Source organism: Talpa occidentalis, unplaced genomic scaffold, assembly GCF_014898055.3.
Source record: "Talpa occidentalis isolate TD23 unplaced genomic scaffold, MPIMG_talOcc4v2.1 talOcc4.7, whole genome shotgun sequence".
Taxonomy (NCBI): domain Eukaryota; kingdom Metazoa; phylum Chordata; class Mammalia; order Eulipotyphla; family Talpidae; genus Talpa; species Talpa occidentalis.
The window spans coordinates 44,548,554-44,561,787 of NW_023605083.1; the positions used below are offsets into that span (position 1 = coordinate 44,548,554).

The window sequence follows — 13,234 nt, forward strand, 5'->3', positions numbered from 1 at the left end:
AGCTCAGACCTACTACCTTTCAGATTCAAGTGACCCTGAAAATGTGGTCAGTCTCACAAAAGTCCCTGGAAAGTCTCATTGTCTTTTTGGCTCCTATTTGAGTCCCACATCCATGGCTGAACCTCTCACTGGGGGAACTGGAGGTGCCTTATGACTAGACCTGGGGCACATCCCCATCTCGGACAGGCTCATTGTGAGGACAGTTTCTCCTCTGCATGTATGAAAATAATGTTTATGTGAAAATAATGTTTTTAACTTAAAAAAATGGGTTTTTTTAACAAGTAAGTAGCTACTGTATTCGTTTTGTTTACAATTCTCATTTTCCTTTAAAAACTCCCTGAATGTTATATATCCTCAGGAAAAAATTAGGTTTAAATTTGCCTAACATTTTAAATACTTGCCATTCAGCTTAGTCAGACGTGAAAGTGGACCCTCCAGCCCCCAGCCAAGCTGCCTTGGCAGATGCTGTGTGGAAAGAGATGAGCCATCTCTACAAAAATCCTGTCCCAACTGTCCCCTAACATAATGAGCAAAATCAGTGTATGTTATTGCTTTAAGCCACCCAGTTTGGGAGTGTAATCATTGTAATAAATGACGGATACAGAGAATTGTCCTTTCAATAAAATACATCTTAATCTGAAAACTTTACATGTTACATTAAATTTTTTTTTAAATATATATTTTTGGGAAAAATTAACATGGAAACAGAGTTTCCATTTGTGTTCTCCTTACGTCTAATTCCAAGTCACCTAGTGGTCAAAAGATACTCCATCACCAAATACTGCTATGACAGTAACTCTTGACCTCTTAGGTGTTTTTACGTTGGAGGAAAAAAAAGGAAAGATAAAGGGAGATGGGGTTAGGGGATAAAGAAGGCAGAATATAGAGAACTTGTGCTTGGCCCCCTAGCATGACCACAAAAAAATGTATACAAGAAAATATGGAGTAAACATACAGAAGCAGACCTGACACTCAAATGAATAGAGCTTCCATAACAAAGGATAAAATGGCAGCATCCTGAGGGGTAGGAAAGACAGAGATACTCTCACTAAGGAAACTGCATCATGGGGACAATAAGGCACAATCATGAAGAGATTTTTAAGGTGTAGAACTCTACCCTGGGGAGTGATGAGAGGGCTGTTCCTAAGACCCAGCACCTCAACCCAGAAGAGTGGACACAAGCCCCTGGAACCTTGCATTGAGGTCCAGAAGGAAGCAAGCACAGAAGGCTAAGGGAAAAGTAGAGATTAAGAACCAGTCATTCATAGGCCCAAGAGGCAACTCACTGGCACTGGGATTCAAAATAAAAATACTCGTCTGAAGAGTGTCTGACCCCTAGAAGGAATCCCAGATAATGACCTTACAATGTCAGCCTGGGAGACAAGGAACCCTGGGGAATATCTGGGGCTGAGTTACTAGCAGGCACCCTCTTGGCAAACTCTCACGACATCACTAATAACAGCACAGGTGGATGCCATCTTAGAACCCATCCTCCACATTATGAGACCCTGTGGGCCATCCCTGATGAGAGCTCCACCATCCACAGAATTAGCCATGATAGCTGGGGACTGAGAGAAAACATCCAGAGGGTGCACCCTGGCATACAAGCAAGCCTGACTCCCACTAATCACCACCTGCTTGTCGGCAAACAAGCTGTGCCTCCACAGCCGGCATGCATCCTGGAGACCATCCAGCCTAGCCAGCTAGAGCCAGCATGCACCCTGGAGGCCATCTAGCCTAGCCGCTAGCATGCAAATCTTGCCCCTTGCTGTGTTCCCTTGTCAGCCCAGGTTCTGCCAGACCTCAACCACTGCCTGCCCTGCATGTGCTCTGCCCCTGGAAGGCTCTTCACAGACCCTCAGTCATACCCCAGTCTGCTGTAGCACCAAGCAGCTTGAGTCATGCTGCCCCAAGGCACAGAACCTGCAGCCAGTCACCAGGTCCCAGGGGCATGCACTGGAACTGCCTATGCCAGCAGTCCAGCTATTCCGCAAACTTTCTGTAGTCAACTGAAAGAAGTCTCCCGCCGCTGGCCACCTATGCGACACTGTGGACTGCTGCTGGCACCGTACAAGCACCAACTCAGCGGGGAGCCTGGATGGGCACACATCCACAGCACCTCCACGTGCTGGAGGCAGCCACACGTCAAGGCCAAGCCCACAGCGCTGGCCACCGAGCACATCTTAGTCCAGGGCCAAGACCAAGCCCAAACAAAATGCCACTGACAAGATAAACTGCCTAACAAGATTAAAAGCGCTGCCCACGGTACTTCCCAGCACAGGAAGCTGGAGGTGCAGTCCACGAAAATGACTCACCCGATGAAACTAATTCAGGGAGTGGGGGCGATGGTGCTCCAGGATGCCACAAGACACCACCTGCATAAAAACCTTGTAGACCTCACTTGACTCCAGCATTCAAACTGAACATCACCAGGCGATGACAAGAAAAACGTAAGTCAGTGCTGAGAAATTGTTGTCGAAGACAGAGAACCTAAAGAATTGTTCCAGTATGAAGGAGACTCATGAGACATGAGAACAAAATGCTGGGTATGATTCTAAACAGGATCTTTTTGCTCTAATGGCCATTTATTGAGACAACAGGTGAAACCTGATTGACAGCTGTGGGTTAGATGGTAATTTTAAAGCTAATTTCCTGGTTTTGATAGTTGTTTTGGGTTATGAGGAGAATGTCCTTGTCTGTAGGGAATGCACTAAACATGGGGCAGGGGTGTGATGAGGCTTTCTGTAGACAACGTGCTCTCAAATATTTCAGGTAATTTCTTCTGTTCTTCTATGTTTGAGATTGTTTCCAAATAAAATATAAAAACCAGGGCCTCCCTGGTGGCACAAGGGGTTAAACACCACACTAGGAAGCAATCCACAGCCTCGGCAGCATGAGTTCAATCCCCGGCTGGCCAGGGAGCAACTCACATCTCGTCCGTTTCCCATTGTCTCTTGTGAATCCTCTCACCTCTGCATCTCTGGCCTGCGCCCCTGCTCTTGTATGCATGAATGAATAAATCTTTAAAAAAAAAAAACTAGAGGTAAGCTGAAGAAAAGACACGAGTTGGAAATTTTGTAGGGTACTTGGCGAGGAATAAAGCTGGGGATGGAAAACAAAAGCTCTAATTTACCACGAGCAGGGGAGGATTAAAGAGAACTGATCTATTTAGAAGAGAGGGCGGGAGAGGAAACAAGATACTGACACAGTTGACAGAAACTGAAGGTGGGGAGAGCAATGGATTTGCAGAAGTTGGCAGAAAAGGCTGAGTGAGTAGGAAGAGGAAGAAAAGAGGGCAGGGAAGAGAACTAGTATTTATTGAATGTCTTCTATATATTAAGCATTATGTGGAGTATTTAAATCCCATTTAACTCTTACAGAAGCTTGTGAGAATTTTATCCACATTAAAAAATATGAATAAACTAAGACCCAAAGAGCTTAAGTGATGGGTCCAAGTTAAAACAGCTAGTAAGCACAACCAGGATTTAAATCCAGAATGTGTGATTTCAGTGACAATGGGGTAGTGGAGACATGGTTTCATCAGGTCAGAGAAGAGAGTTATTTTTTTTCCTCCAGAGATTGGAGAGGGCATAGAGGCTGAGTAAGAAAATGATGGTGGGGGTCTGGAGGTTGGGATTGAAAACAAGACTGAAGAGCAACCTAAAGAGATGTGTTGGAGTATAGTAGGCCAACTTGTAAGATGGCATCCAATTATCCCCACTCTCTCCTCTTCGTGAGTGTGGGCTGGATCTGGTGACATGCTTCTAAACAGAATACAAAAAAGCAATGAGCTGTCAGCTGTCAATTCTGTGATTAGGTTATAAAAAATTATAACTTCTGTCATGTTAACAGTCTCTTTCTGGTTGGTTTTGATGAAACAAGCTATCACATCAGAGTGCCCGAACAGGCAAAGAACTGAGAGCAGCCGCTAGCTGACAACCAGCAAGGAAGGTGTTTCAGTCCAACTACCACCAGGAAGCTGAATCTTCCCAAGAACCACATGCATGAACTTGGAAGCAGATTCTATCCCAGTCTAACCTTGATGGAGTCTGTAGGAGACCCTGCGCCAACACTGTGATCGCATCCTCTGAGAAACCTCGAAGAGAGGCACTGAGTTAGGGTGTACCTGGATTTCTGGTCCATCGAAGTGAGATAATGTTTGTAGTTTTAAGGTGCTAAATTTTGGGATACAGGATCTTTATTATTTGAGGATTCCATACCTGAAAACATTGCTAGTCTCTAAAATTTATTTGTAACTTCCCAAACTCATGTCACTTTCACAGTCATTTATGACACAGAGTGGCAAACACTTGAGTTGCCTAATGAACACTTTTCCAGTCTGAGGTTGAACAAACAAGGTTCTGCCCTGTTCCAGCTCTCATACTGTAAAGCATCCTCTTGGGAGCTTACTTAATGCCATTTTTTTTTTTGCATTTCTATTGGTGATTTCACTGTCTAAAATGGCCCCCAAGCATAGTGCTGAACTGTTGTCTAGTGTTCCTATGTGCAAGGTGGCTATAATGAGGCTTATGGAGGAAACTCTTGTGATAGATAAGCTTTGTTCAAGCATGAGGTATATTCAGGCTGTTGGTTGTGAATTTAATGAGTCATCAATACATAGTAAATAAAGTGCATTTAAACAGAAACATATTAGACAAGGTTATGCATTGCATGAAACTAACCCTGTATTTCTCTAGGAGTAATGATTCAGTACTCACCATTTAGAGTCCTCAGAGACTTTTAGATCTTAACTACTTTGAATAATAAGAATTGACTGTGACTTTTTGCACAGCTATACATAATGAGCACAGAAGGAAACAGGGTAATTCAGCTCACCAATCCAAGGGGGAAGAGCTTCACCAGGAACATGATTGAGGGTCAAGGGTGCAGTTCTCTGATGGGGGAAAGGCTAGAGATAGTGATTGGTGGTGTTAGTGTCTGCTATCCAAGTACCATAAAAATGGTTATATAAAAAGGATACATACATATATATATATATATATATATATATATATATCTCAAAAAGAAATACTTTCGTCTGACTAAAGAGAGATTGTGAGTGGAACTTTCTAGGAAAATTAGCCTCCTAAAGCAATCTCCTTGCTCTATAAAACCCACAACTGTGCAAGGATGGAGGTGTCAAAGGCACCAGTTTAATGGTGGCTCTGTGACCGTACAGGGTGATGTAACCCAGGGCGGGATTCTGGCCATTGTAGCACACTGATGTGCCAACACGGGGAAATATATAATACAGGGGAAGCTGTAGATGGAACAGTTCCCAACCGCCTTAACACAACTTTTCTGTCACCTGTGATCTATGCCGCAAAGGTCTGGCTTCTGTGGCTGTGAATTTAAGGTATCTTCATTTACTTTTCTGTCCACAAAAGATTCTTTTTTATTTTGGTTTTCAACTTCATCTATAGTACCACTCCTACCCCCACCTGCTAAAATGCGCCTGGATTTTATAGAAGTAGTACTGTTTTGTGAGTATGTGCATAGATTTAGAAGTTACTAAATGACACTGTGCTAGAAATAGTATGCTCTTTCTTCCTTTCCCTACTCTACCCCTTGATTTAAGCATTGTTCTGGGAAAGAACAATGTTGCTTCTAACAGCCGCCTCCAGTTCCCTCTACCACAGCAAAGGTAGTGAGTGAATGTTTCATCATGTAGAGTCATAGCCTTCATTTGCCTCAGTCTGTTCCTTCTTCCCCTTTTTTTTTTGGAGGCAAAAGAGTAAGGAAGGGAGGCATAGCTACCAGAACTCATTCCTAGATCCTGAGAACACGAAATAGCTCACTTTTGTAGAGCAACTTTTCACCTGGCTATACAAACAATTTTCTGAGAGGCAGAGGTGCACATTTGTTTTAGTTTTAAACACACACACACACACACACACACAGAGGTTATTCCCAAACATGATTTTGCCTGAAGATAGTAAAAGTGAAAAAAAATGCAAAAACTAAACCTAAAACGCCATTTAATGCATTTTAATTAAAAAAATATGTACCATGAATAGCAAGAGAAAAATAGAAACATGGAGAAAATCAAGTAACCATGAAACACGGAGATGCGTCTGAAGTGAGAAAGTGCTTACTCAGAGGTAAAAAGCAGTTCGGAAGCACTGAGGCGTGAAAGGCATAAATGCAAAGGGAATAAAGTTTGATGGCAAGAAAGTTGAAATTTATACTGTCCTCAAGGACCAAGTCCCCACCCAGACTGACATCCAGATAAGACTGCTGCAGAAGCTAGAGTCCTGCTGATTCAAAGAAAGAAAGTCGTAACTTGTGGAATCAAGTTTTATTTCTGAATTATACAGAGAGGAGATATATATTTATATATATTGTCTCATCACATATTTTTATATTATTAATCCACACTAGGAAGAATTTATTTACCAAAACAAAGTCTAATAGATACTTTATTCAGAGCAATCCAATACATGGTAGAAAAAACTCTAAATATATAAAAGTTTAATTTGTGCACATCTAAACATTTCTAAGGGAGCAAGCTACTGAGGCATGGCGATTAGATGAGAATTGGGACTGTAGTTCCATTAACTAAATACTTAAGATGAGACCATAACACAAAGACCTGGAGTAGTGACTTCTACATGTTTAGAAGATAAACCCTAAAAACATTGTAAGGCTTCCACAGGAACTTCGGGGTTCCTTGCACTTAGCTTTTGCCCTGCAACAAATTTTCTCACTCCTTGACAATATCTTCTATGCATATTTTTGTTCCTTCTTTTAATCAAGCAACTAGTAAAGAGCAGTTGCCACTTTGAGAAAATAATACTTTCGCCCCAGCGACCCCCTTGGTTCCCTCGACTACCAATCACAGGAAAAGTGCAAACCAGTTTCGAGAAGTCAGAACCCAAGCAAGAATGGTCAGAATGAAAGTGTTAGATAGCTAATGATGTGAATGTTTACATCTGTCTACCTATCTGCTTAGGGAGTTTTTTGTAGGTTCTTCTAGTATGCTATTGACTTGGATTGAATTTACATGGTGGCTTTTCTCTAACACGTGCAATTAAATTAATTTATCTTTTTAAGATAATAAAATATCAGATGCTAACTATCAGAATGGTTACACAGCCCATAGAGCAGCCCAAACAAAATCAGTAATTGGGAAAGATGCCCTTAGTTTCCATGTAGGAAGGTGAAGCTTCAACGACTCCTGAGTAGTCTTCCATGGGCAAATTTGACAAGTTCAAAGAAAGCGTGAATGGTTAGATTGTTAATGTGTTTGCTGGACTCTAGCAAGAGCCCTGTATCAACAGCTCTGTCCTCAGGTTCACTCCACTCCACTGAACACTGGGTTCTCCATTCATTCCTGGGGACATGGGGAACATGTAACTCATCCTCCAGAAGGAGACATGATTCAGCAAAAAGGAGCATTGTTAATAATGATGCCAGCAACGGTGAACAAAGTTGGTGAACAAACTGATATACTGATGTTTAACATGTAACATCTTGAAGTAAGTTTATCACCTGCAGTACAGACAGCTACCAAAAATGTGGACACTGATCCTTAAGTTTCTCAACGTGGAGGTCTTCATCACACACTGAAGAAATGATGATTTTTTAAAAGACCAATTCATCCAAAACATGATGCCAAATTTGATAAGACTGATATCAACTATAACACCTAACTGCCTTTTACGAAGTTAGAGATGATTCATGTGAACAAAAGCCAATGGACACTTAACTGATTGTGATTTCATACCTGTCTCAGTTTATGGCTGTGTTAAGCAAACTTAGGATTTTAAAGGTACAGTTATGCAGAGAGAACCTTCTCAAGGAGAGTTGAGCCCTGTGTATTTTAAACCTCAAATGGTCACTAAGGAGAAATCCAGCTAACCTATGGGAGTAAATCCACTTACAATTAGCAGTGGGTTGAAGTTATCTTATTTGTCCATACCAATCTAAGAGATGAAATGCCACTGCACCAAGGGGTAAGGAAATATTGAAATAGAAGGTCCTACTTTTTTGCTAAGGTTCAACTAAAATCTTTGAGGCACATACTTGGCAAAATAGGAAAATACACACAATTTCAAAAAACATGTGAAGAGTAAACAAATTCCCTCATTGTTTTTTCCCTTAGAAATTTAGAATGGCACCAGGTAGTGCAAAGTGGAAAAAAGTACCATCAGCCCTATCTCTTCCAGGTAGATAAGTTTCAACAGAACTATGAAGCAGAAAACCATCCTCTTCTTCAGCCATGGCCAGCTAAGGCTTTTCTTTCAGCTTCAGGTCAATACTTTGAAAAGAAAAAGGAAAAATAAAATGAGAACTGAATAAGGAACATTTACTAATAGCTTGTGGCATATGCTTGTTTTCCTCAAAAGATTGGCTAAAAATAAATCGTGCAAGTTTCTTAGACTAGACAAATCTGGTAAAACAGAATCTTTCCCTGATTGCCTAGGTTTTCTCTAAGATATGGAATCGGTTTGTTTTTACAAAATTGTTTCTGGAAGCATTTTACACCTTTCAAAATGATCTAGGGGGCAAAAGACTCCAGTGAAGGCTCATTCTCTTAGTAGATTAAGCTAATGAGTATTATTTTTGGAATCAGGAATCTACCTATTTTAAATAAATGACCTTTCATTGTGGGGAAAATAAATGATTTGCCTAAAATAAGGAATACCTGGCAAGTGCTAAACACTAACAAAGTATGTGGTAAAGTTTTGATGGCTCTCCCCAAAGCATTTTTTGTAAAGCCAAGGGATTTGCCTGGAGAAGTTATCCTATCTTAATGAGATAGATGCTTACAGTCTAAGAAAAACTTGGTTTTAAGAATGTCTAGGGGGTCCCAGATATCTAGAGAGTAAGTCTGAAAAGTCCGTAGGCCACTTGTGTCTCTCTTCTGCCCATTAGAAAACAGATCACAACTTCCTGGTGCCTGCCAAAGAAGGGTGCTACAACCTTTGAGCACCCAAAAGAAGAGTTTCAGCCATGAAAAAAGAAACATTTTTTTTTTTTTTTTTTGGAAAGATGCTTTGTCTGAAAAGGGTCATTTGGGACGTATCTGCAGCTCTCACTTAGATCTTCCTTGCTGAGCCTCAAGTCTGTACTTTGGGAAAGTTACTGCTCTACTTGAGAATTTCCAGTAGCTGAGCGGTGTTTTTGCAATAGCTTTGCAAATAAAGACATTGGTAAGCCACCCTGCCTGCCCACCCAGTTATAAAGTATCTTTCCTTTGAAATACTCTCAGCAGTTCTGCTACTTATTAGCTCTGGGGTCTTGGCCAAGCTACCCACCCTTCCTAAATTTCTATTTCTTTATCTGTAGACTAGAATAATCATCTCTCTTATGGCTTGCTATGGATTAAGTCTAAGGCTTTTTTATTGTACCTGGTGAACACAGTATATGTCCTGTAATAATAGTGGTAATACAATACCAAAGTAATAATAGAAGCAGCTTGGAAAATCAACTCTAAATTACTCTACTTATTAAACTAATCTTATTTCCTTTGGAGGTTTTCACACCCAGCCATGCTGACTGTCAAGAGAGACTAAGTCGTCATGGATATTAAGCTCTTTCTTAAGTCCTCAAGGATATAGGTTGTTTGTTCTTCTGCACAATTTTACCATGGAGGTGACCCTTAGATCTTATTCTAATTTACTTTTCAAAACAGGTCCTTTCTGACTTTGTTTTTGCTTCTCAAATGATTGGAATTTTATTTTTTCTCACATGGTGTTAGTTCAGTTTCTTCCACAGACCAGAACAATATTTATTAAGCCCAAATTTGGGGTTTTGTCAGAAAACCGTGAATGTGGGTGACTGTATGAATTATCTTGGGAATTAAAAGTGCATACTTTTACTATCCAGTCCTTTGATGAAAATCTGAAATAACACTTATGCCAAGATGCTCATCTCAAAACAACTAACTTTTCATCCTGATATTTTGAAATTATTTATTTTCTATTGGTGATGTTGATTTTTTTTTTTCAGCTATAATTTTTTTCACTCTCTCTTTTTCAAAAAGCCTTCTAGGAATTACTTCATCCCTTCAACTCTTGGTAAACAAAAAGCCAAATGACTAAAAGCTATTTATCCAGTTTATGAAGAAGCAAGCAATAGTCAAAAATAAGTTTCTAAGTTCATGAAAGCAAAGCAAAAATTAATTTGGAAGACAACAGTCAACTTGCGGAGCTAATGAAGCTACCAACAATGCTTCTAATTTCAGTCTTCCCCAACAGAACCACATCTACTGGATAACAAGTGCTTTTCATGTATATAAAATATAAAAAAGCATGTTGTAAGTTTTAGGATATGAATGGGTAAGTAAAATCCATACTTAAAAGTGAAGGAGACAAGGAGCTAGGGCCACATTTAAAAATAGTATGCTTTATGGAAAAATACTTTTAGTCAAAGTTGAAATATGAAAGGAGTACTTCCTCACCTTTAAGCAATGGCCTTACTTTTTTATACACCAACTTTGCAAGACATAGCAACCTCTGATAATTTTACTACAGGCCATTTTGGCTTCTAATGTGTGTTAAAGGACATTCCTTACAAAGTGTCTGGCAATATTGTTTAATGATGAATAAAACCACTTTATGTTTTCCTCTCAGAGGCAACTGAGAGGCCACTACAGCATCAGCACAGATTTTACTTTATTCTTGACCTGAATGAGGTCCTTGGAAGAAAGAGCCTTTGCCTATTTTGCAGTTTATTCATTCAGTACTAGCCACAGAAGGTCTAAAATGCTTCCACATAGAGCTCTTCCCTGTCCTTGAATGGTTTGAAGTGGACAGGAGCCAGAACAAACCAGGAAAGTCCCTCTTTCTAACACTAAAAAGTTCTTGGTACTTCTGCCCTTCGTGCTGGATCTTACCTGCACACTGGGATCATGTGCCTTCAAAGGGCTTAGGAAAGAGAGACTTGAAGAAAAGGGAAGCAAGGAGAAGCCTATGCTATAAAAAGTGGGAAGTCAAATTAACAGTTTGCAATATCCCTCCCTCCCCATGCCCAGCTCTGGAATAAAATAAAAAAAGAAACTGTGCTCTGCCCTCTTCCCAGCCCAAACAGCCCTAGATACAAAGGAAGAGTAAAACACAGAAAGGAGTGGGTAAGCCTGCAGATGTAGCAGCCATAGGCCATTCTGCCCACGCAGCTCCACCAACTTCGAATGCAGGACTGTGCTCTGGGGGCGTTGTTTTGTCAAGGAAAGATTTGCCCAAAGAATATGGTGGGCTACGGAACTGAGATATTTAGGCTTTGCAAAATTTTCATATGGCAATTTGCTCAAATCAAATGTCTTCATCTCAGAGGGGTAGAAAAAATGTAGCCTTCAGAAAAATAGCTTGTATGATCTCAAAAGCCCTCTTGTAACTTTTTTTTTTTTTTCTTTCTGGAGTTTTTGTGCATAAACTTCTTTAAACTGTAAGGTCAGTATGGCAACATGGAGATTTACACTGTAATTTTCCAACCTCCCTTTAACACTCAGGGGAAAGAGGCCCAAAGAGAACTAAATGTGACAATGGCAGATGCATTTAATCTTATCATTGCCACTCTACTGGATACCTGGGAAGGACATTGGTAAATTATCCACAATTTAAATCAAACGAGGATCACTAATTGGATGGCCACATTGTCTGCGAGTATGGTGGTGACCACAGTTTATTCCCTGAAATGGACTTATCCTATAGTTAACTCTATGACTCATTTGGTCCTTTCTAGTCTTTTGTTATCAAAAGTTGCACACTCATTCTAGCACTGACACCACCTGTGATTTTCAAAACACACACTTTGGAATTGCACCGTAAAAGTTCAAATTCCCTGGGTCGTTTTTTATAAATGCAAAATGTTGCATTAGTCTAATCTCTCTATGCTTTTCTTATTTGTTAATTTCTTATCTCATAGGCTTATTCCAGGGGGAGAAAATCAGTGAGTAAATCTGTTGACATTGAATCGGGCATGTGGTACCAACTCAATACCTGTTTGATTTCTGTTTCTCACAGGATTAGACTAGATAACTCCAAAAATCCCATCCACTCAAGGGCATCCTGAATTTTCAAAACAGAGACTTTTCCCCTCCCATCCACCAAAATATTAAGCTGAAATGGAAGTTGCATCTTTCACTAATTAGAATAGATGATGTAATTCAGAAAGCAGAGTTGTATGCTTCTGCCCAAATGATCTTATATCTGGCTCTCATACTCATTTTCTTTCCATTTTTGGATTGGAAAAATAGCATGCCAAATAAGGACATAGATTGTCCTCAAGGAATTTAATGGTGATCAAGAAAGAGATGGTATTAAGCTGGCACCCCCTTCTTCAAGTTTCTGATTTCAGGAATAAAGCCTTTGTAAGCTGAGCACCTGAACTGGGTTTACCCACTCCTCAGTGTAGGTTTTTCTTTCAGAGCCCAGCCATACAATACTATATGAAACCATAGAACTGTTATTGATGGTGAATTCTTACTCCTTCTCCATAGAAGACATTTCTGGATCATTGTAAAGGCAGCTAGTTCTGAGTGCAAAGGAAAAAAAAAAAAACAAAACAAAACAGGAAGCAGTGAACATTTTCTCCACTGGTACCATTTTGTAAATACAACATATTTGGGTATTTAAAACTGTTTAATATGGTCCCATTGCTAAAATTGAGCAAATCTACACTGAACACATGATGAGATGTAGTCTTGATTCTTCTCCTTAGTTTTGAAATATAGTAACTGCCCATAATTTAGAAACAAAAGGAAGATTTGTATGCTCAGTGGTCTATTTGGTCCTTGTCATTTTCCCCGTCTTTTCAATCTATCTGATGCAGGGAACATAATAGTACAGTTTTATTTGTAACCCAAACAATATAATATTTTATACACAAAGGACAATCCCTCTCCAGCAGCCTAGTTTTATTTACATATGAACACAGTGGACTTTTGGTTTTCAAAAAAAAAAAATGAGGTTTTTCTTAAGCACTAAAGGGAAAAATGCCAGTGTCAGCATTCTCTTTGTTGCTCTTACAGAAAAATAATAGGACACTTACTACCACACAGCTGACTTGTTTTCAGGTGATACAAATGAATCCTAGCACAGCCTAAATTGAAAGAAAAATGTCACCATATAAACTAAAGTTTTGTTATGGTGTATGATTATGTATTGTTAGTGCTTTTGATAGTCCATATTTGTGGAATTCCTCTGTTAACAAATTTCAAATTTGCTTTGCATTAATTTCCTATTAATACTTGCACATTTCAATCTGGTAAATATTCTGTTGTTGGCAAACA

General features: G+C 39.8%; 1 protein-coding gene across 1 annotated transcript in view; it reads right to left on the bottom strand.

Annotated features, from left to right (window-relative positions):
- Positions 1–6,293: 6,293 nt before the first annotated feature.
- The window catches only part of PRUNE2 (prune homolog 2 with BCH domain), a 215,805-nt gene continuing 208,864 nt past the window's right edge, over positions 6,294–13,234 (bottom strand). Inside the window, exon 18 of the mRNA XM_054688860.1 lies at positions 6,294–8,260. Coding sequence (XP_054544835.1) covers positions 8,230–8,260 — 31 coding nt within the window. The 3' untranslated portion in view covers positions 6,294–8,229. The remainder of the gene's footprint in view (positions 8,261–13,234) is intronic.